Genomic DNA, 24,853 nt, shown 5'->3' with positions numbered 1-24,853 from the left:
ATAATTCAGCTCCGGCCAGACCGAAAGGAATTTAAAGAAGCGAACAGTGACCTATTCGTCTTAAAATCATTTTCAGAGTCATTTTCAAAGTTTACAGCTATTCACAGTTACCCAGCCCTTTCGGAATTTCGACATTTGTTATGTTGGAATAACTGTCTGTACCCAAGGTTACCGTTTACTTACTTACATTTGCTTCTGAAGTCTCTAGTTCTACGCATGGAGAAAGAAAAATATCAATTTGGGGATAATTAGTTAATCCAATATTAAATTCTCTGAACTAACATTATAGGAATTGTATGGATGACAGTAAGGAGAATTTGATCTGGGAGTTAAAGGGTTAATCTTTTAGACTCTAACATTGGTATGCATATTCTCCATACAGTTCTTTATACATTTGCTCAGGTGCCCACAATGAGAATTTTTTAATAATCCAGAGTTTCATGAGTTGGTGATCATGCCCTTTATTTTTGTGACCGTAATTTATGATTGTGGGGTGATATTCTATGGAGAAATTAGATGTTTGTCATACTAGGGGTCGGCTTCAGGGTTCAAGCAAAACTCGAACGTACCTTCATTCTGCAGCGTATAACCTCATGATTACTCACCCTTTACTTTTTAGTCAGGATGTTGGAAGCTTTTCGATACGTTAATTAGTCGTAATTTGATTGACACCTATAAGTGGTTTCGTTTATCTATACATATCCAAACAATCATGTATGCGGCACGTGTTTTATCGCCCCATATATGGCATTGTTCCACGTGCTTACAACGGGACATTTTGTGCGTGTTCTTTTCGAATAAACTGGGAGCTGTGAGTGGGAGTTAACCGAAGTGTTTTAATAGAATCGATCAAGTGAATAAACCGTGACTTATAAGGAAGCGTGGTACAGCTTTATCAAGTTTTCGTCAAGGGAAGTACATGTGGCAATTTTGGAAGCTATTACCATTGCAACATTATTAAATTTCGAATGCTAGTGGCCAATTATTATTCTATTTTGAAGCCTTTTTTTCAATCACAACTGATGAGACGAAGCGTAAGAAAATCACTATGCAAATGTACTAAATATTTTTTAAAGATGCATAGGGTAACATGAAATAACCTTTTTCTCAACCCAGTGGAATTGGGGCGTTATTTGAGTTTCCCTATAGCTGTTATCGTTAATTTTTTTTGTTTTGTTTTTTTTCTGCTTTTTCAACGTTTCATAACCGTGAAAAGATAGATCCTAAGGAATTTTCCATTGTAACTGAAATATTGGTAAATTCATGATTTGCGTGAGAAAAATTTTACACTAATTTTGTGGGCCCTAATCGTTTCTTGGAATAGTTTGTACCAGGTGTTCGTTAAGTAAAACGCACGGAATAAAGCAAAGTGAACGGCGCGAGAGTAGCGGTGGACTGGAAACCTATCTACTGCTATCGCGCCGTTAACTAATATAGCGCTTGGTTTTACCAACCGAACGCCTGGAAAATACTAAATTTGGAGTATTTTGCGGCAGGAACCAGTAATCTGATTGTAAATTATTCTTTTCCTTTAAAAAAATGAGTTTATCTAAAGCCTGTTAGCAATAAATATTTGGAACTTTTTTTTCGAAGAAAGAAATTTTGGGTTCCAGCTTTGTTTTGCTGCCGAATGGTTTCAGACAGCACATATAGGTTCATAGGTACACGTTTCATATAATACCAAATTTAAATGCTAAAAACATTGCAATAGATTCTTTACAGTATGTTTCATAGTCATTTTTTTAATGAATATGTTACCGTTAGGAGTATGGTGCAAAAGGGACAGGGCGCTATTGTACGTAGAGTTTAAATGCTGTATGATTTTGGTTCCTCTCTCTTCTATCGTAATTTCATTACATTGGGAACAGACTCTGCATTTCGTTGTAACAGAAGACTCGTGAGTTAAAAACTTTCTCACTTTCTCACAACATCCAATCCAGTGTGGAATCATGATTACGCCGGTGAGCCGATAGGCGTAAATTTCGTTGATCCTGGCGTCAATAACGAAGGATAAAGATTTCGAGGGAAAAGTAACCCATGGAAAACACTCTTTTTTTATCTCGATCGCTCATTGGAGCGTTGAGGAGGGTGGCGCAATAATAGGCAAAGTTGCGAAAAGGCAAAGGCAAAACCCGCGGCAAAAATGGAAAACCGCAAAATGTGCTGAGGAGCAAGACAACGAATCGATAGACAGCTTTCAAATTATAATTTGAGGCGACTTCTTTGTACGAAATCTGGGCGCCAGCGTGAAGCTCTGCCAATACTAGTCGCTTTCACAAAGGAATTTTTCTTGTCTTGACCAGAATGGTTCTCTTTCTTTCTTCTTTAGACCTGTTTTCCCTTTTTTTCCTTTTTTTTTTACCAGAGACTTTCTTCTGCTTTTGATTTTTCTACGAGCAAACAACTTTTCCATGAGCAAAGAGCTTCCACAAGTGAATTTTGTTAAGTGCGCAAGGTAAACAAAATATGGAAAAAAAAAACATAAAAAAACGAGCCCCATTGAGAGCGGTTGCCGCGAAAATTCCCCCTGGGGACCGGCCTTGGTCCGAGAATATGACACCTACCTGGTTTAGTGACTTTTCTTTGAAAATACGTTTTTCCAAATTACTCAGGTGCTTTTAAAGATTTCATAAATTTTTTAATGGAAACGTTACGTTGAATGTTTAATTTCAGTTTGGTCAAATAAAATAAAAATCGATTTTTTCGGCCTCTGAAGGTGAGAAGTAACCTGAATACAAGATGACTGCATAATCCTTTAACTCCCAATATCTCATTAATAATTCTCCTTACTGTCTGCCAAACGATTCTCATTGTGTAAGTTTGGAGAATTTGGTATCGGATCATTTAGTAATCCCATATTTGATATTTTTTCCATTCTTACCACTTGTCTGGATAGTTTTGTATAGATATAGTATGGAGAAATTCTGCTCTGGTCACTCACGGGAGTTAAAGGGAAAATGCAGTGCCGCTTGAGACAGGTTCGACTGTATTTCAAAACTGAATTCTCTTGTCCGCCAAGGTGTGAATAGCCAATTTTAACATGTCATGTCACCATAATGACTCGCAATATCTTTTTGGCGCTCTCAAATTTTAGCCGCCCAAACATCTCCTGATTTCAGTTACACGTCATTCTAAGCGAAGAAAAATGAAAAAAAGGAAAAAAAAAAGCAAGGTAAGGTTAGTTTGGCCCATTTTTATTTTTATTTTTTTTTAAGTGACTTAAAAACTAAGCTCCATATGATGCATTTGTCAAGTATTTTAATTGTGTACTTCAAACAGTAAACGGTACCTGTGATCTGCAAGACCCTTCGTTGCAGAAACATACCATAACAAAACCACTCAATTAGAAAGCATGAGTTTCATTGCTTGGATTTATATTTCAGTGGGAGCCCTTTACCATGATTACTATGAATTTAAAAAAATTAAATAAAACATTAACAAAGAAAATGCCGCTTAAAAGCGTAAAAATTAATATAAATAAGATAATCACCTACGCTACGAGAATGTAACAACTAAAACTCGAGCAAGCATAATAAGCGCCCCTGACATCAAATGGTGAGGTACTTAATCACCAAACTCTGAGGTATTCACATTCTTAATAATCTTAATGTTGCGGGGAAAGCCGTCATAGGTTTCGGCACCTCTAAAAGCGAAAGACCACCAATCGGTAGACAGTCTGCATTTGGTAGACATAACCTATAATTATTTCGAGAGTTTCTCCTGCTAATTCTAAAACAATTGGTGAATTTTGTGGTTCAGCCGCTTGGTGCTAAAATGGACCATCACAACGTTATTCAAGAAAGTTTTACATTATGCATGTACACTAAGCCATACTAGTAAGTGTTTGCCTTCTGATACTCGTTTTAATACAAAGCAAACCTTGCCCTCTTATTAAAATCAAAATCAGGTTCCAATAACCTCAAGTTAATTATTGAATCCCCCTGAAATCTTGGAGCTTAAGGGCAGAAAACTAAATGTGTCATTCACTTTGGAATATCTCACAAAGGCCTGAAACTTCTTTATCGCTAACGTTTCCAACTTCTAGAACACATAAAAGGTGAGATATAATTTTTTTCCAGATGATCGAGGGCAATTATTACCAATCTTAGCTCGCTTACTTTCTGAGATAAGCACTAAAGCAAAAATACAGTAGAGTGTAAGCATTTTTAACGGGGGGACTCTTGAAAGCTAGTTATAATTTTCTGAATCAGCATCGATTTAGTCTGTGCTGCAGTAACGGAGGTAACATGCGGGTGTGCCAGTTATGTAGTAAACATAGTAACCGCCGCAATTTATCACTTTGACGGAACTTGACCAGTGGCAACAGTCTGACACCCAGTGGAAGCAAACTGTCCCGTTTACCTGACCATCATCTACTGTAGGATGTGTACTATTTAGCCATCCGGAAGCGTGAGTGTTACATTGGTTTTTAGGTGGACATGAAGTAGGCATTCTTGCACCTGCTGCTCCTTCCAGACGGTACCAACCCTTGAGTCCGCCGTCACAAACCGTGTTTTGATTGGTGTAATTTATCCTTCTGTCTGCTCCTGTCAGACTTTGATAGTTTTGACATTCTAAAATGGGCAAAGAAGGAATGATTTAAGAAATTCAAAAACAGAGAAATAAACCTTCAAATGCAATTTATTTACCTAGACAGGCTGACCCCGTTCAGCTTAAAGCTGGTTGAAATGGGGACCTGTATAAACGATAACACGGCCAGACCACAACACTGGGAGCAACTTTCCCTCCCCTTTTCGAGAAGTGCGAGGGCTCTCTTTAACGTTCCTTACTAACCAGTACAGAAAAGATGAAGGAGACGTGAACTAGGGTTTATTGTCTTTATCCGAGAAGAGAAGAATGTCCAAACATTTTCACATATCATACACACATTCTCAGTTATTTTAAGACCCTAAGTATAAGTAAGGTCTGGTGCTTGAACCCTTCATCTCCCGCACAGTAGTCGGAGCTCTACAATGTGGCCTAACCATTACGATACAGATCGGAGCCGCCAATGTACTCCCTCTGAGTTATTTCATTGTGCAGTAATCCTTACTGTTATAAGTTTTGTTTCCTCTGGGATCAAAGTGGGAAACCTCTTCAACAGAAGAACACACGATTCGCTTCAGCTCACTTCACTTGCACAGCCAGCTGGATCAAAAATTTCCACGTAAAATTGGTTCTATTTTGTGCAAGTTGCTTGATCACCTTCTGTATGATTATTTATAACTACCCGACGGCGAGCTCCTGCTTAAGAGAAGATAGTTACAGGAACAGCTGTAGGATTTTACACCAAGAAATAAGATACGAAATTCAGATTTAGAAGACCTGAGGCACTAACCTGACGGGCTTGCAAAGTTGCAAGATCTTCCATCCCCTACGTACGGATGGTGACATGAGCAGGTGAAGGACCCCACAGTATTGGTACATAAAGCCAAATCATGGCAGTCGTGCTCGCTGCTGGCACACTCATCAACATCTGTTGATATAAATTGGCAGGTTGATACAGATAATAAATGAGAAAGGAACAGTAAGAGACTTGCCGGATTTTCATATTTGCTATGAATCCGACGGATGATAAATTGGCCCATGGATGTCGAAACTTGCTTGACGAAAGACCAAATTTGACTTGTAATTGAGCATTTGTGGTGTAAATATGGAAGCTCACTCATAAAACCTCTTCTACCTTTGCAAGTATGTCCATCTCCAGAAAAACCAATTTTGCAAGAACAACTATACGATCCCAGAGTGTTTTTGCAGTCGGCGTTCTCATTACAAATACGAACGGAGGTAGTGCATTCGTCAGCATCTGTTAAAGAATGGAAAAAACTCATTTAAAGCTAAAATATTCATTGATCCTCAAGCACTTTTATTCGGAAACTTATTTTTTTTGCTTTTATGTTCTTTTTATATCACTTATTTTGATTTGCTAACATGAATATTCCTTTAATTTCAGTTTTCCTATCGCGAGTCTCATGTTAGTTCACTCTGATTTCAACCTGGAAAATAAGGAAGCTTTGGCAGATAGTTATTTTAGAGGAATCAGACATCTCTCGGAGTGCATTTTGAACCTGACATCTCAAGAACTTAGGTAACCTTAGTTGTTTTTTTTTTTGCTCTATGTATGATGTTTTTGATAACCCGCCTACTGATACCTTTATAAGAGGGCTGATACTAGTTTCGTAACCAGGCCTCTAACGGCCAATTTCAGTTCTAGTTACACGGTAGGACCTGGGCACGAGGTCAGGCATATAAAGAAGTTCCTTGCTGGTTCGAAACTAGTCACCTCAAGTGTGGAAGTGCTGAAGAGTGATATAAAAATAAATGAGGGAAAAAGTTTATGACGTTTTGGGAAAATTCCAACCTTTCTTCAACATAGTCACAGTCTTTCTTCGGACAACTCTCACCCAGACGACCAGACTAACGATCGATTATACCTAGCACAAAGGCTAACAAAGGCTTCTGCTTTACTGTCTTACTCTACCTTCTGTTTTCATGTCACAATGAGCCAACACAGGAGTGTCAAGTATGATGAAATTCAACCAGTATTTGCCGCTGACCGCTTTTCCACCTTCACTCGCCTTGATTTCCTTACACGAGTCTGCAGGCAGTTCTGGAATGGCACCGAGAATAGCTAGAAAACAAAAAGAGTAAAAGAGACACTATGTCTTTCCATTTAGGACAGTTGGCCAAATCATTTTGCCTTAACGCTCACCTCTCTTCGTATCTCGTCTGAAGTAATATCTCTCAGAGCTGGGTACAAAATCTTCAGGTCTGGCCTCCTTTGTGCGGTTACTCAGCTCACACTTGTCTTGGGTGAACACATAGTTTAAGCTTTGGCATCTGACATCACGATAACATTCCCGCAAACACACATCACCGAATGCTGCTCCAATGATTGTTTTAAAAATGTGTTTTTGAATCATCTTACCAAAGATGGAGACTTCACGTGTATCAAGGTGGTACTGAGTAACAACTGAGTGAAACGATACCAACATGAAGAGGAGAACTGGTAAATGAAAGAACTCTTGGACTCCCATTGTGGTTATATAATCTCACCTGAGATGAAATCATGAAGTTTGAGAGCACAGTGATATACAAATATGTGGCCGTCCACAGAAAAACAGGGAATACGTAGTATACGGTACCTGCAGAGGCACTTATTGTTTGGCTGTTTTCCAAGCAGTATGACATATCGCACATACACATGACTAGGGGTATGTCATGGATGCTACAAATTTGAGGCTTGATGTGAAAAGGCACGAGTTAGGTATGGCACGAGTCTATAGGACACGGATACTAAAACAATCCCGTTACGCGTTCGTCTATGGCTTAATCAAAAGTTTTACTTATTTTTTTCTAATAAGAAGTTGTCAATGCTTTTTAAATGCAATCCCTTACTGGCAGAAACAGTTCTAACTAAGTACGGCGAGCGGTCGTCGTCCCTATGCATGCATGCAAAAAAAGAAAAAACACAGACAACTAAATATAAAGTATCAGACTCCTCTAAGACTCATTCCCTAATGTCTTAGCAGCTCTTTCTTCCGATCTAAACATTCACGCTAGTCTTTAAAAATAGCACACAGTTCGCCGCCCATGATAAAGTTTATGAAAATTTCCCAAAATGATTTCGTTAGTTTAGCTCTGTCCTATCATGATGATAACAGATCCATAAGGTACTTCTCTTATGCTATGAACTTGCCTGAGTGAGTATCGCAGTCCTCCTTCACTTTTCAAAATCGATAAAGAGATCTTTGGAAACAAATTGACTTCAAATGGAACTTAACTAGTATTGAAAGAAGAACTTTACAGACCTCAACATGCTTAAATGATAAAATTATGAAACCTGATGCTCTTTTTTAAACTTCTTTTAATGCCACCTGCAGACTTCCTTTGTAAAAATTTTGGCTGAGATCCACGCAGAATTTCCTTTTTCTTCGAAATTCAAAATATGATATCGCTGTTATAATGCAAGTAAATGACAACGACACTCTTGGCTTTATCTGATAGAAACATTTTTCAAAATTCGTTGGCTTTTCAAAACTCGTTCCTTCTTATCTTTCGTCATGACACAGCTATAATATTGTTCTTGTTAGGAATAGGGCAGAACTGCAAACGTATTTTTAAGTAGTTCATGACATTAAGGCCGAACACATTTTGGTCCTTAAGTCATGAACGACAGCTGTCTCTAAAGAACTCTTGGACTCCCATTGTAGTTATATAAACTCACCTGAAATGAAATTATAAAGTTTGAGAGCACAAATATGAGGATATCCACAGAAAAACAGGAAATACGATAACTGCAGAGGCACTTATTGTTCAGCTGTTTTCCAAGCAGTATGACATATCGCAAACACGCATGACGAGGGATATGTCATGCATGCGACAAATAAGCTTGGTGTGAAAAAGCAAGCGTTAGATACGGCAAGAGTCGATAAGACACGGGTACTATAAAAGTCCCATTGCACGTTTGTCTATGGCTTAATCAAAAGTTTTACTTATTTTCTTCCAATACGAAGTTTTCAAAGCTTTTTTAATGCAATTCCTCAAAGGCAGAAGTAGTTTGTACTAAGTACATCGAACGGTCGTCGTCCCGATGCATGCAAAAAAAAAAAAAACCGACATCGAAATACTAAGTAACATACTCCTCTAAGACTCTCTCTCCTGATCCAAGCATTCACGCTATACTTTTAAAATAGCACACAGTTCTGCCCTGACAACGCGTATTAAAAATTTCCCAAATGATATCTTTGGTTTAGCTCTGTCCTATCATGATGATAACAGAACCATAAGGTACTTCTCCTATGCTATGCTACTTACTGAGTGAATATCGCAGTCTTCCTTCACTTTTCAAAATCGACAAAGAGGTCTTTGGAAACAAATTGACTTTAAATTGAACTTGACTTATATTGAAAGAGGAACTTTACGGACCCCAACATGCTTAAATGATGAAACTATGAAACACAATGCTCTTTTTGAAACTTCTTTTAATACCACCTGCAGACTTTCTTTGAAAACATTCTGGCTGAGATCCTCGCAGAATTTCCGTCTTCTTGGAAAATCAAAATACGACATCGTTGTCATAATGTAAGTAAATAGCAACGAAACTCTTTGTTTCATCTAAAATAAAAGCATTTTTTGAGAATTCTTTGGCTTTTCTAAACTCTCTTCTTATTATCGTTCGTTTGACGCAGCTATAACATTGTTCTTGTTAGGAATAGGGCAGAACTGTGAACGTGTTTTTCGCTAGGTCATGACATTAATGCTGAACGCATTTTGGTCCTTACGTCATGAACGAAAGCTAAATAATTTCCCGTCCAACCCGACCTAAAAGCATTTTATAGTATGATTGCTGCTTTTTCTCTTGATTCCTCATACTTTTTTATGCGCTAGTAGTGTTATTGACCTCCTATCTTCATTTTTATATCAGAATGTGAGACCTCAAATAATTTTTGTCTCTAAATTTCACTTTGACAAGAGGCAACTCTTTGCCATCACTTTTCTTGAGAGGTCTGTCTTTATGTTTTAGATTTTTTTTTCTTGCTCTTCAGTGCGGTCGCTGCTGAGACCTAAAAACCATGGCTGATCTCAGAAAGGAGCGAGTTTAAGAGATAACTGAAGTTTTTATCTTTACAGTCCAACATTATCAAACCAGCGGGCGCCGGTGAAGCTTATTAGCATACTAATTAGAGTTGAAATTTTGAAAGCACAGTGATACAAATATGTGGCCGTCTACAGAACACCAGGGAATACGATAACTGCAGAGCCACTTATTATTTGGCTTTATTCCAAGTGGTATGACATATCGCACTCTCACGACAAGCGATATGATATGTCTACGACAAATTTAAAGCTTGATGTGAAAAGGCGTGCATTAGATATGGCACGGGTCCATGAGACACGGAAATAGAAGTGTCAGAGCTTCTTAAATGCAATTCCTCAAGGGCAGAAACAGTTTTTACTTAGTACAAAGAACGGTCGTCGTCCCAACGCACGCAAACTGGAAACAGACATCTAAATAACAAAGGAACCGAATTCTTTAAGACCCATTCCCTAATGTATTAGTAGCTCTTTCTTCTGATTCAAACATTCACGCTCTACTTTTAAAATAGCACACAGTTCGCCGCCCCTGAAAACGCTGATAAAAATTTCCCAAAATGATATTGTTGGTTTTGCTTCATCTTATCATAATGATAGCAAACCATAAGGTACTTCTACTATGCTGTGAACCTGCCTAAATGAGTATCGCAGTCTTCTTTTCCTTTTCAAGATCGAAAAAACTGATCGTTGGGAGAGAAATGACTTTGAAACTAAGCCTGCGTTGAAATTGGAACTTTATATGGGCCAGAACATGCGCAAGTGGTGTCACTATGTAACAGGATGCTTTATCTCAAAAGTTTTAATGCCACCAGCGGACTTTCCAAGACCTATTTTAGCCGAAAGTCAAAACATGATATCGTCGTTAATTATAATAAATGTAAATAAACGGCAGCGAAACTCTTAGTTATATATTCTGAGAAAATATCACGGAAAAAATCGGACTTTCATAACTCGTTTCTTTTCATCTGTCACTATGATACAGCTATGAAAGTTTTCTTTTTGACCGAAAAGGAGGGCAAATTTTGGTACCCAGGTCATTATTTAGAGACCGAGAGTGGGTAGATCCTTGGGGCATGATCGACAGAAAAATGAGAATTCAGTTCGGCTCGACCTGATTTAGCCAAAAAGTCCTATAGGTATTTTACTATGTGAATTCAATTCTTTATCTTTGTTCCTTATTTATGCATTTTGCCCAAACCGATGAAGATCATAGTCTGATGTATTGGTAATTACTTGGGTGATTAGGGTTGGTAATTTTTATGAACTACTATTTCCATATTAAAATGTGAGACAGATAGGGCAATCTAAAAACTTGGATTCGATTTTCATTTTGACAAAAGTGCGCGGTTTTTTTGCATCACATTTCTTGAGAGTTTTGTCGTAAATCTTTTGCTTTTTTTTTTCTTTTCTTACTCTTAAGTGCAATCACTGATGGAACCTAAAAATCATGGCTCGTGACAAAACGTAGCGTGCTCAAGAGTAAAGTCAAGTGTGAGCTAGTGTATAGTCCAAAATTATCAAACTAGCGGGTGCAACACTTCTCTCAAAAGCGTATGAATAATTTAACAAAAGGAGGTTCTGACATCAGCGAATCATGTTTTGAAAGAGAAATCGCGTATGAGAGCTTCACTTTTTCATGATAGAGCCGTGAGTTAAAGTCTGTAGTTCATTAATACATTGCTAAACTGGCTTCTTTAGAATATCCCTTGAAATAATTTGACTTGGCCTCCTGAAGAAAGCCTCCGTGGTCAGCCGCATAACAAAGAACCAACTAATTTAAAAACATCCAAGATGAAGCCATAGGCTCAACTTCTCATAGTCTTCTTGTGATACATATTAAATAAAATTAATCTTTTAGAAAGAACTTTTGTACTTACCCAAGACCGTTCCCCGTAACTGGCAACTTCAGGTCATCATCGTTTTTTCCGTTGTGTGAGTAGAGTTTCTGTCAGCTGAATTAAACGCAAACTTCTGGCTAATTTTTTTAGTTGATTACACTAAATTATACTGTCATGCAAATTATTGACGTCTGGTCTCTCCGCCAAAATTAAGTCGCAGTATGAATTTTTAGTAAAGTAAAACAGGCACAGCAGGTATTTTCTTCATTGCGTATTAAATAACTACTTTTTGATCAACACCAGAGAATCCTCTATGTGAGACTAAGTGGATCAAAGTTTTGCAGAAAGTGGAAGAAAATAATAAATTTGCACATAATTAAAATCTTTTTTTCCACGATGGGGTAGCTTTGGATCGCGACTTCTCGATCGCTAGCATCTGACCGCATGGTTTTTCCGCACGGTCAAAGAGCACAACTGCAGGCGTATCCATTCGACCTTATCACCTGAAGAAGGATTGTAGCATACGCATTCGATTCACATCGTATACAACTGTGTTCATCACGATTAATAACTGCAAAGTATATACAACAATAATAATATGTTTCGTTTAATTAAACGCGCGCATAATAGTTCACAACAATTTTCCGATTAGCTGTTTCCTCCTACAGGGATGGTTCAATAGCTGATAGCTAATAACAATGTTTTTGTTATCAACCACCCGCTTCAGACTACCCCGTGGTTTTTTCGCGATGTGTTAAGGAAATATTCCAGACTAAAGGAGAGCATATAAATTGTGATAGGTATCGAGGAAGTTCAAATATCTTGTCAGAAAGAAAATCTAAAAACTACGCCATCGATCTTTATTTCCTGTCGTTTTTTAAATGTAAACGTAGCGGTTTTCCCTATTGCAGTCTGGTACTTGGGTTTTTTTGTGTTTTTCTGAGACCAACGATTCCAAATTTGAATTTTGGATGAACCCGAAGAAATTTTGGAGCGGAAATGAGACACACTGCTGAGGTTTCTCTCCGTTTATCCGTACTATTATAAAGTACATAGTTTCAACTAGTCAGAGCACATGTTTCATCTAAACTTTGAGCAGAAAAATACTTTTTCCGTATTTACCTAGCCTTATCTAAATACAAAGTCGGCTGCTGAACCCATGACAAATCTCCCATCCCTCCCCCCCTAATCAAATTATGGCTGAAAAGTCTAGGAAATAAAATTTTCTAACAGTGTTTACATACTCCCACCCAAACAAACCAATCAACCTGATTAATGGGGAAAAAATGATAAAAAAGTGTTTTTAACGACCGATAACGGCCAAGCCGAGTATGTGGTTTATTATGTCCGCTGGTCGTAATCCAGTATCACCTGAATATACTTAGCCCCTCCGCGTCCGAGCGATAGCCTATCGCCAATCGCTCTGACGAAGGGCTGACGCTCGAAACGTTAGCTTTGCTACTCTCTTGTGGTGGCCAATTTACGTTACTAAATTATAAACTGGCGCGGAGCAGTTTCAATAATTGAAAATATATTTTCACCCACGAAGAGAATGAAATATGGCGCCATATTTTTTGAAGCTCTCCCCCACCCCCCCCCCCCCCCCGAGTGGGGAAAAGTTTTTGTGTGGTGGAAAATGAGTTACATTTGTTTAGTGTAAAGTATTATTTTATCGTCAAAGGCTTCGCTTCAACCGTCGTCAAGGTTTTGGGTATGTCTTCAACGGCCCTTTGAAACGGTCTCCATAACAGGCGCTCCGTGAAATTCCCTGCAGCTTTCATGAAGTCTTCAGTGAACGAGAGGTTACTTTCCCACTGGCGGACGCCTTCCGTCCATTCGAGACATTGTTTAGCAGACATCGTCGATCTTGATTGTTTGGTCGTAGTTGGTTGATCTCACAGCGTCATAAGCTGTCAGCGGAACCACTGGAATAGGAAATCGATCCTGTGAACTTCTTTTTTCAAGCATGTCGAGTCAGATTCGACTGAAGAAGGTGAGAATTGAAACTGAACGTTCTAATGGACTCCTTATTCTCGTATATACCTCTGTACTTTGTATTTAAAAGCGGATATTTCTTAAAACAGTAAGATTATACCAGATACAGCACGAGATAAAGCACGAGATCCAGCAACCGTTTTTTTTTTAGATTTAATTCTCCTTCTCTTCTGGAAAAGTTTAATGATTTGCTACCTTAATGCATGTAAATGTACTTCTTACAGAAAAGAGAAGCTGTTCGTAGGCTTTCACAGGGTTCTGGAGCTCCTGGTTACCCTCGCGATCATCGTTCTGCCTTGTCATTACAAGCTCCTGGGCAGCCACTTCAGAGGAGAAAATTTCCAGGTACAGAGATATTATTTCTTCATACATACGCACAAGTGTATGTAAGGTACATAATTATTCTGTTTAATAACATAACACAAAGCTGCATACAAAGAGTGCATATGCGGTATGTACCACTAATTGTAATAATGAACCTCCTAGTGATTATTTAGTGACAAAGATAGTATTGCCTAATTAACTCAAATTAAATTGCTGCTGATGTGACCTTCTGACTCATACTACTGCATACAAAGCTGCATACAAAGAGTACATATACCGTATGTACCACTAATTGAAATAATGAACCTCCTAGTGATTAGCTAGTGACAAAGATATTATTGCCTAATTAACTCAAATGAAGTTGCTGTTGATGTGTCCTTGTGACTCATACTACTGTATCTGTCTTTGTAAAATCTTTACTACTTGTTAATCATGCAAGATAAACACACACAAGTCTCTTTTGATTTTGTATTAAGAGTTACTAAAGCCAGTGGCTTGGGATAGCTCAAGCTAAAGATAAGATGGGTGGGTAGTTTATAGTAAAATCTTATAAAACTACATGTATTACAACAATCATTTAGAGAAAAGCAAAATAATTAAACAGAACAAGACGATGGATCATGAAAAAGTCAACCTAGAGTATGGTGATATCCAAAACAAATTTATTTTTATCAAAAGAATTATTTTTTGAAGTAGAGATATCTCATTAGAAGGAGTGGCAGCATGCGTTATAGTTTTGTTACACTGTATCAAAATGCGTGACTGGCTGTAACATTAATGTATCTCGGTTTTATGCACTTTGTCTAGGGTTAAACATTTTTGAAAGCATTCCTGTCCTAGAGTAGCTAGAGTCTGTTTCTCAGATCTTACAGCTGGACATCTTGTTGGAATTCTTTGAGTACTATCCATGTGCTGTGGATTTTAACAAGTTACTTTCTTTTGATGAACCAATAATTATTGTCCAAATTTTAACCCAACCTGGATGCAATTTAGGATTGAATTTGGGAATTTTTTACGAAAGTGGGGAAGAGGGTGCAAGCTTTGCATCAGAGGCTAATCTGCAAGCTTTACATCAGAGGCTAATCAAGCTAAGAAATACGTGTATTTTGAGATGAGTAAATTTTGAACACTTCAAACTGAGTAATGCGCAACACTGTCATTTGAAGAATTTTGGTCCCAGACAAGTTATAAAAATACGTATACCTTCTGGGTGGAGAGAATCCTCCTTTCAGGCAATTACAAGCCTTTTGTAGAATGAGGCATGGCTACATGAATATTCAAATAAAAAAATACACTGTGTATCTAATTGCTTTCTTTAGGTCAGCAGGAGACAAAGAGACAGCATCCAAGTGTGCCAGGTCAAAGACCAGCTAAGAGAAACTATGTTAGTCCACTTGACCACAATCCTGCCACAAGTGATAAAGCAGAAGCAAAGCAGATCAAACATACTGAGACAGTAAATTTTGGTTTTGTTGCTACAGCTGCTTCAATGATTACTCCCTCATCTCAATCTATATCTCAGTCTACAATTGCTAAGCCTGATACTTCTTCAGCAGTTTTAGCCAAACCAGTTTTCAGCTCTGGATTTCCTACACCAGTATCAAATTTTCAACAAAATGCAGGTAAATGATTTATTTAACCCTTTCACTCCCACATGTGATCAAGACAGAATTTCTCCTTACAATATCAATACAATATCAAGCAGGCAGGTGATGAGAATAGAGAAGAATATCAATCATGGGATAATTAGTTGATGCAATACCAAGTTCTCTGAAGTAACATCATAAGAATTGTATGGCAGATACTAAGGAGAATTACTAAATAGATCTTGGGAGTGAAAGGGTTAATCCTATTCCAGTCCCTTTTACTCATCATAAGATAATTATAATTCAGGGTTTGAAAGAGAGGAACCCTTTTCTCTCAGTTCTTCTCCTCTTTTTTATTTGTGAGGATGAAATCCAAGCCCCAGCCTATTTAAATCTTAACCTTTAAACATTCAACCCCTTTGAGTGACCAGCATCTAAATTCTCCTTAATATAATACTGCTGAATTGAACATTAAGATCGTGAGAATACAGAAAAAAATCACCAAGCTAAGAAGCTGTGATTGTTAAATGAATTCTCCTTGTCAGTACCAAAGTAACTGTAAAGAGAAGAGTATAGAGAAAATGGACACTGGTGTCAGGGTGTAAAGGGTTAACTTGTAATAGTGATCAGCATTTAATTTCTCCCCACAATATCACCCCAGAATCAGACATTGAGGTCCTAAGAATCAAGGAAATGATCACCAACTTAGGAAGCTCTTGATTGTGAAACACAATTCTTTTTATTTCCAACAAAGTTTGTAAGGATGTCAATCTATTATGAAATGTATAGAGAACAGTATGGAGAATATGCATACTGATGTTAGGGTGTCAAGAGTTAACCCTTTCATTCCCAAGATCTCATTTAGTAATTCTCCTTACTGTCTGCCATATAGTTCTTGTGATGTTAGTTTGGAGAATTTGGTAATGGATCGACTAATCATCCCCGAATTAAGATTTTTTCTTTATTCTCATCACTTGTCTGCTTGATATTGTTTTAATATTGTAAGGAGAAGTTCTGTCTTGGTCACTCATGGGAGTTAAAGGGTTAAGGTCACAACCTAACACAACAAAATGTACCAAAATATAAAAATATTTTATTATGTATATCAAACATGAGCATAATTAAACAATGAAGTTGCCTTCTATTTTTATTCCCTTTCAATTCATTTAATTTCAAATTTTCTTCATCTTAACCCTTTAACTCCTGTGAATGACCAAGACAGAATTTCTCCTTACTATATCTATACAATATCATACAGACAAATGATGAGAATAAAGAAAAATATAAATTGTGAGATTACTATATGATTTCAGGGTGTGAAATAAACTTTTTTTTCTGATAGCCACTTGGCTCCTAAATTCTTCAAAGTGGTAGCCAATTAAAAAAAAGTTGGTCGCCATTTTCAAAGACAAACAAAATCTTTCTTTACGCTGTCAGCGTTCTAGATAGACCCTCCAAAATTAAGTTGGGGAAAAGATCTTTAACGTGCCACAAAGTGGACACTAGGATGGATGATGTACAACCTTCAGGCTCATCTAAATCCAAGATGGCGTCTAGTTGTCGATCGAGAAGCACGTGCTACGTTTTAGAAACAAACTTAATGAGGAAGTTTGCCGCGAATTTATCTTTGCAAATCTTTTTAATTCACTATATCTCTTATGATGAAATGTTCTAGTCGCCAATTTGGCGACTAACTTTCAGGATTTGGTCCCCAAAGTGAAAAATTTAGTCGCATTGGCGCCTGTATTAAGTGCAATTTCACGCCCTGGATTTGATACTAAATTCTCCAAACTAACAAAATCAGAATCCTTTAGCAGAAAGTAAGGAGAATTACTAATGATATCTTGGGAGTTAAAGGGTTAATTATGTGGTTAATTGATCTTGTATTAAGTGACCGGCATAGGAGGCTTGTAAAAAAGATTGAATTTTCCCTTAAATTCATGCCATGTGGCATTGAGGTTTTGTAAGTTTTTATTTTTTGGTTTTTGATATTTTCTGTTCTGCAGGAGTAAATAGTTAATTCCAGCTTGAAGCAGTTTTTGTGATTTTCAATTCAGACTGTAGAACACAAACAAGGAAACAATTTTGATACTTTTAAATTTTTTTAACTTGTTGGGTTATACAACGGCAAGTGACACAGTTGTTGTTCATAGATGCAAATTTGGAGTGAGTTGGGTGAATGAGTTGCTGGTAATCAAATTGGTGTGTCTGTGCAAAGTTTCTTGGAATTGCAGGGAGGCAAACATTGCAAGTTGCTCGTGGGAAATATCTGGTGAACGATTATCTTGACTTCCCAAAAACAACCATTTTGGAGAAATCTTCTTTCCCTGATATCTGTCTGCAAACACAAGAATCTTATTATTGGTAACTCATTTATTTTAAAGAACACAACTTGACACTTATTTTATATTCTACATTCTTCACCACATTAGAGGTAATAAAATGTTTGCAGCATTTAATTACTGTTATAGCAAGATCTTTTTTCTCAATTGGAACTGGTTTTTGCAGGTTGTGAACATCCAGCAAAATTAACCAAAAAAATTCGTTAAATGTTACATTGGGTTATAGATTATTAAAAAATTGTGAGTGCGGGCAGATAGTGAGTATCATTTCTATACTGCATGTGTGCAGTAGCATGCGAGTCCAAAATGAGTCATTTAGCTCTTTAACTCCCAGACCATTGTAATTCTCCTTACTGTCAACCATACAATTCTTATATGTTAAGTTCAGAGAATTTAGTAATGGATCAACTAATTATCCTTAAATTTATATTTTTCTTTATTCTCGTCACTAATCTGGTTGATATTGTATTGATATTCTAAGGAGAAATTCTGTCTTGGTCACTCATGGGAGTGAAAGGGTTAACCTCCATTTAGAATTTAAACTAAATGTATCTTCTACATGTATGCACATTGTGTAGTACAGTCTATGAAACTGGGAACTGGTTTTTATTGAAACCTTGAGTTGAGACTACCACAAATGTTCTTCATGTACTGGTCTACATGTATAGCACTACCCTTTAACCCCTACGAGCTACCAGAACCTAATTCTTCCAAACAATATCACCCCAGAACCAAACATTAGGTTTGCATGAATGAAGGAAATGATCACCAACTAAAGTAGCTCTTGATTGTTAAACAAATCCTCCTTGTATATAAATATATATAAATATATATAACATATATATATAATATATATAACATATATATCAACTATATATATGAAATATATAGAGAGCAGTGTGGAGAAAACACATTTACTGATGTTAGGGTGTGAAGTGTTGAACATTCATGTAAATGTAAAATTGACAAAAATTATTTTTTTCAAGACTGATGTTTTTTTTCTTTGCATAATTACAGTTCAGTCTTCAGGGGAAGCTAGTACCTCCATCATATCTACAGCTAGTAGTGGTTTTGCAACAGGATTTGGCATGAGTCAAACTAATGCAGATGCTTTTGCAACCTCATCTAAAAATGTTTTTGTGCAAAGCTCTCAACCAGCAGCATCTTTGTTTGGGCAATCACAGACCTCAAACCCTGTCTCCAGCTCAGGCTTTCAAAGTAACAATTCATTGGCTTTGGATTCATCATCAGCAAACACCAGCTCAAGTATTCTTTCTAATCTTGTTGCTTCTGTAAAGGAGCCATCATCTGGTAACTTAACATTCAGTGGTTTTAAAAACTTAGGACCTTCTTCTTCAGCAGAATTCTCATCAAGTAGTGTTTTTGGCACCAAAAGTGGAAGTGAAACAGTGAAAATCAGTGATTCAACTTCTTTAACTTTTGGAGCATTGGCTGCTCCATCTCTCCAGGTTAAATCTACTGCAGTCCCAAAACCTCCATTTGCAGTAGCATCTCCGGCCAAATCAAATACATTTGGTGTGGCTGCTACAGTTAAACCACAGACAAGAATTTTTGGTCAGTCCTTAAATGCAGGAAAAGGGCAACAGCTGGCAAAGGAAAACAAGGAAAAAGTTACAGAAGATAAATTGCAAACTGTGGATATTTCCCTTCTGAAGACATTGGTAATCAGGGATATTCCTGAGTCTTACAACAAGAATGCATGGCTGAAGAGGTTCTATTCACAATTTGGAATGGTTTCAAAGGTCCTGTGCAGTGCAGTCAAGAGGAGTGCAACTGTGACATTTACAACTCATGTAAGTATGTGGTACAGTGTACACTTTATTTGTCATAAGGCAGTCGGCAAGAGCTGGTAGACAGCTAAATGGTTAGCTACAATGAGAGGAAAAAGTAGTTGGCATCATGCTCTCGTTTGTAGGTGATTGACTTAGAAAGGGGAGTTGACCTCCACTCAACATAGCAAAACAGAAATCTTGTACTTCATCTCTTATAACTTAGAGTACCGCTCGCGTATAGATCGTTTTCACGTGACGTCACAGAAATAATTTCCGCCATGTTGGTGCACATCCGAGTCACGTGTTTCAGTAAGAAATATATGCAAACAGAGTCCAAAGTTATAATTCTTCTCAGTTCACAGTCGAAAATTATGGCTTCCGAGGAAAAAAAAAATTCTTCGTCTGATCCTGACAATGTTGTTCAAATTCCACTGTCTGATTGATTACGCTAAAAAGCTGGATGGGAAAGTCAGAGAGCGCTACGTTAAGAAAATCTCGACGATTGGAATCGATCCTGCCTTGATAGAGGGGAAACACTTCGAACCTGACTGTCTTCCGCCGGTTGAATCGACAGATTTACTCTGTTATTTGGTTCTTGAGACCAGCTTTTACACGCAAAAGCAATTTAAAGCCTTTCGCAGTCTGGAAGCTTACAATCAAATGGTTTCGGGGTTTGTTTACAACGTGCGAGGGCATATGGTCGCAAGCAAGTTTGTCGTGTTGGCGAAAGTGCGGCACTCTCAGCGGATGAACGAGGCCTTGATTCCAATCTGGATCATTACCGAGAAAGATGGAACAATAAACTGCGCGCATGGTCTTGGATACAACAAACACCAAGCCAACAGTCGCGCACATGACAACAAACACCAAGCCAACAGTCACGCACATCACATCACATCATGCTCTGGCCATGAGATTGGACGGTCTATTGATGAAGACCTCAAAGCAGTCAATAATTACTGTAGTTTTGTTGCCAAAGGCAACTTGAAAGCATTGAGGCATGGTCTGCCATAAGTCCTCACGCTCTGGCCACCTTATGAGAAAGGCTAATCTAGCATCAAGGACGACCATCCATGCAGAGAATGTCCTTGAAACTGTTGCAATGGAAATACCAAAGCGGTAAGCAAGATCCTGCATTGGCATGTTCAGTTTAAGTTTCATTAAAGTGAGAACAAATTCTTGAAACTGTGACAAAGTTGGCGACTTTCTTACAACGAATTTCGAAACATACGGTAAAACTGTTTGCAGGACATCATAAGCAGGCAATCCAGTGTAAAATCTCACCTTCTCGTTGTCATTTGCGAAGTAAGCCTCATCGAATGGTGGTTTGGCAGTCGAGATGTGAAATAAATAATCGAACTCCTCAGTTTGAGTAGCTGTCCCTGTTTCAGTTTCCACTTCCATCGCTGAGTCCAAATTGAAAGAAATGTCACTGACCTTTTCCCCTGGTTCGCCAATTTTTTGTCGCTTGGCCTCGATTTCTTCCCTGAGCCGCTTTTCATTTTCTGCCGCAACACGCTTCATCTCACGATCTCTGACCCTCTCGTCTCGTTTCCCGGCAGCTTCTAGATCTGCTTGAAGCTTTTCTGCGGCATCACATTTATTATGGCCTAAATTCTGGGTTGGAATCCAATCTGGATTGTACCTATCCCACAGTTTTGCAGCTTTCCCTGAGATAAAATGTCTACCACAGACTCGTCCGTGCTCCAAAATGCTGTCCGTGAGGTCTTTTCGGCTGATGGCAGAAATCCATTTTTTCGCCTTTCCTCGCTAAGAATTCTTATTTCGTTCGCCTAAACTCCTTTATCACGAACAGTTCGGGTTCCACAGCCAAAAATCGCACACAAAACCTTTTTTTAGAGCTCACGCGATACGAGTTCACTGTTTACATGTGCACCAATATGGCGGCCAATTGTAAAGTGGTCACGTGACTGAAAACGATCTATACGTTAACTGCGCAGACAAATTTAATGCGCTCCGACGCAGGGTAGTTAGACCCGTATATACGATTTTTTTCCGCGCACGGTCGAAAAAATACGCGGTTCACGTGTTTTTGTTATTCAGTGCTATAAGTTTCTTTTGTATTTCATTGTTGTATGAAACAAAAGTCTTCAAGGCTTGAAAAAGCGGCGAGAAGGCAACGGAAAATTTACACAGTGAAAAAAAGCTATCATGTTACACTCGCGCAAGTCGCGTCGCTTCGCGAATTTTTCGCATAACGAGCAGTAGCAGTAGATTTGCTTGATTTGAGTTGTTGATGAATCAGCTGGGGAAGGAAAATGTCACTTACTTGAGGCATCCAAACACGAGTTTCACTGAGCAAGTAACGAAAAAATACTCACTAATATACTTCTCAACTATTCATTGCAATCAGCACTCCCTGAGATGTTTACGTCGCGGAATGTAAACAATTTGGTGTTTGCATCGCAGGTAATGATTTCTTCGAAACTTCAAACCTACCTCGATCATCTTCGGTGAGGATCAGAAGGAAAATATACTTTTTAAGAGTGTGGATGGTGTTCTGTTTTATTCATTGCAATCGGCGCCCGCTTCAGTGTTTACTCACCGGAATGTAGACAGTTTCATTTCGCATCGCCTGTGATATTTTGTTTGATTGCGGAGCGCATCATATTACAACGATGAAAGGTCAAGTTTTAGTAAATCGTGCAATTAGCCACTTCCGGAAAGTTATTCCTGCCGTAGTCCAACGTGAAGGAAGAGCGTCGGGATACTAAAAGCTTCCATAATAAACAAACGGCTCCTTTAGGAGCCACTAACTTTACAAAAGTCTCCGATTACCGTGTTGAACTACACAAGTTCGATTATTGCCGTCTTGATGTTTTGCCAAATTACACGCGCCGGCGAGTCTAAATCAAATTTGAACTACATGCAGTTAATTTTTCTGTTCCATTTTTTCGAGCAATTTGGTGAACATTGATCGATGATTCGACAAATATCGAAATAAAAAGCGAATCTGGCTTCTCATAAAAAAAAATTGCATACGAGTTAGAGCAAGACGCAGTCGTGACAAGTAATCATTCTATAACACAACACCATTAAAATAAGAGAGTAGCACTTATTAGTTTTTGTATAAATGGCGAGATGAAGGAACCAGTTTTTGAGAAAAGCATGTTCACCGATGACAAAAGCTATGAAATAAGCATTCGTGCATGGGTTTGCATTCCGGACGCGACAACTGGTTATAAACGGGCGCCTTAGCTGATTCTACCGAATTACAATACACCGGGAATAAGTTTATTTTGAACAAATTCCCAAGCCGTTGCGACGGATGTTTCTATATACCAAGTGGGAAATAGCTATTTCAATAAATGAATTCCGTTGGAAAATGTTAAATCATTTATATATTCCGATTACGAAGTCGCATTGATACTAGCTTATTGGGAAGGTCGGTTCGAACGGCGATTGCAAACAACAAGTTTGCTTGTCATTGGTAGCCGTGTAGTATTTTAGTGCTTTTGAATTGAAGCCTATTCTTCAAGACAATAAACCGCCAACAATAGAAAAACAAAAGGACTACCTCATACATACTAATGAGGCTGATGTCTCAAAGTCGTGCGCGCACGTGCAATTTTTTGACGCGCACGATTTTTTTTATTCGCAATTGCATGCGATTTTTTGCGCGTTTATTTCGCGTTTTTCGGGTAACGTATACGCGAGCGGTACTGTATGTGGAAGTTCCTTCCCTCTCCCCCTCCCACTCCCCCCCCTCCAAGCAAATTATTGACTATTTTGTAAATGCCCAGCAACAGCTAAAAAGGGGTGGGGTGGGGGAGAGAGAGATAATTAGGATCAAATTAAGAAAAAAAGCCAAAAGTAGTAGAGTGTGCCACTCACTGTGGTCAATGATCTTTAGCTGGCTACTTTCACCTTAGTTTACCATAATAGCTATTCAAAAATTGTGTAAGTATTGAAATACCATATAAGAGACTTGTACAGCAATCACTTTACAGTTTTGGGAGGAATTGGGGGCACACAGCAATTTAGCAATAACAGGTTTAGGCATTGGCGTACGGGAAAAATTTTGTTGGGGGGCTGAACATAATTTGCCCGAATGAAACTTGTTGGTGCATGGTCTTTACCATCACGGCTGCGTTTTTTCCCTGGCATGGGTCCCTGCAGTCGTAGTTTTCAAATGAATAAAGGGGTAAGTTTCTAAAGAAACTGTGGTGCTGCGTCGGTGGGAGAGTATAGGAGGTAATTTAGTGTTAACAACTGGGTTGAAAACATAAATTAGCCACCGTAAAGGGTAAAAAAGCTGACGTTTCGAGCGTTAGCCCTTCGTCAGAGCGATGATTGACTCAAAGATTGACTTCTCACTCGAGAGCATTTCACTATCCACGCCATAGAAACTTGATATAGTTTGGATGTTGTTGATGCTTGGAGAATAACTGAATACGATTTTGCCCAATGCGCACAAAACCTCCTGGTCATTGCCCTCAAAACTTGATTGAAGTTTACTGACGACTTTGTCAATACTTGTGTAATAAACTGTGATACGTAAGTGGTCTTTTGCCGTCTGTTGTGAGCTGTCGTTCGCTGCAGCAGGTGTCTCACCAGTAAGGCCCTGAAGTCGGCGTGATGGTCTGGTTCAAGGCACCTTGGCATCTCTGAAAGTAAATATCGTACCTCGATTCCTATCTTGATTTTTTGCGCTATAACATCAGCATGTGACCATATCTGAGTGAAGCTCTATTCATTGCGATAATTGCTCAGTGTCTTAACGACAGTATCAGCAGTCTTCTTGGCAGTGATGACGTTCATCTGTTCTCACTGAAGATATCTTCTCAAATTATCAGTGTTGGTTAAGATGAGTGTGGAGAAGCGAATTACTTTCGTTGTGGGTCTAGGGATCACGATCCTTTGATAAAGTGAGCAGGGCTTCCATTATCCTCGGCACTTGCTCTAGCACAGCCGTCACCGCCGCCCAGCAACAGGACCATCTAGTGGTACTCAAAGATTTTAATGTAAGCGCAACATCCTCTTCATGAACTTCAATGACCTTGAATAACGCATGGCGCTTGGTACTCCCGTGTAAGAAATTGTAAAGACTCTGGATAGTACCGAGGGCATTATGGAGAGTTTCAATTTCAGTCATGGTGTCCTGAAGAGCCAAATTTAAAAGATGACCATAACAATGTACATATATTTCGAGAGGTGAACATTCCTTCATACGCATAGCAAGGCCCTTGCGAATCCCACTCATATTCGCAGCGCCATCAAAGCATTCGGCAATAATGTTTTCCAACCTTAAATCCAGCTTATTTATGGCTGTTTTTGCGAGCTCGTACAGAACTTCCCCCTCTGTAGAAGCAGTGGCAAAGAAACCAACAAAATTTCAGAAACCAGCAGCAGATGAA

The 24,853-nt window shown here is 38.4% G+C and overlaps 2 protein-coding genes across 3 annotated transcripts in view; one reads left to right on the top strand and one right to left on the bottom strand.

Annotated features, from left to right (window-relative positions):
* Window positions 1–3,175: 3,175 nt before the first annotated feature.
* On the bottom strand, window positions 3,176–11,561 carry LOC149052464 (uromodulin-like). Of its 2 annotated transcripts, XM_089204290.1 has the most exons (6): window positions 11,475–11,561; window positions 6,713–7,056; window positions 6,482–6,631; window positions 5,684–5,806; window positions 5,339–5,476; window positions 3,176–4,574 (listed from the first exon to the last, which is right to left on the bottom strand). In XM_089204290.1, exons 2-6 carry the CDS (start codon window positions 7,035–7,037, stop codon window positions 4,219–4,221), a joined length of 1,092 nt encoding a protein of 363 aa, XP_089060416.1. In that variant the 5' UTR covers window positions 7,038–7,056; window positions 11,475–11,561; the 3' UTR covers window positions 3,176–4,218. The 2 variants fall into 2 exon arrangements, with proteins under 2 accessions (XP_089060416.1, XP_089060410.1); XM_089204284.1 differs by lacking the exon at window positions 11,475–11,561 and having other exon boundaries at window positions 6,713–7,192.
* Window positions 11,562–13,221: 1,660 nt separating this feature from the next.
* Window positions 13,222–24,853, top strand: part of LOC149052461 (germinal-center associated nuclear protein-like) — a 37,820-nt gene continuing 26,188 nt past the window's right edge. Inside the window, exons 1-4 of the mRNA XM_089181005.1 lie at window positions 13,222–13,428; window positions 13,655–13,775; window positions 15,074–15,376; window positions 18,700–19,496. Coding sequence (XP_089037131.1) covers window positions 13,402–13,428; window positions 13,655–13,775; window positions 15,074–15,376; window positions 18,700–19,496 — 1,248 coding nt within the window. The 5' untranslated portion in view covers window positions 13,222–13,401. The remainder of the gene's footprint in view (window positions 13,429–13,654; window positions 13,776–15,073; window positions 15,377–18,699; window positions 19,497–24,853) is intronic.

Source organism: Pocillopora damicornis, chromosome 1 (assembly GCF_964200805.1).
Source record: "Pocillopora damicornis chromosome 1, jaPocDami1.2, whole genome shotgun sequence".
Taxonomy (NCBI): domain Eukaryota; kingdom Metazoa; phylum Cnidaria; class Anthozoa; order Scleractinia; family Pocilloporidae; genus Pocillopora; species Pocillopora damicornis.
This window is presented reverse-complemented; position numbering and strand designations above follow the sequence as displayed.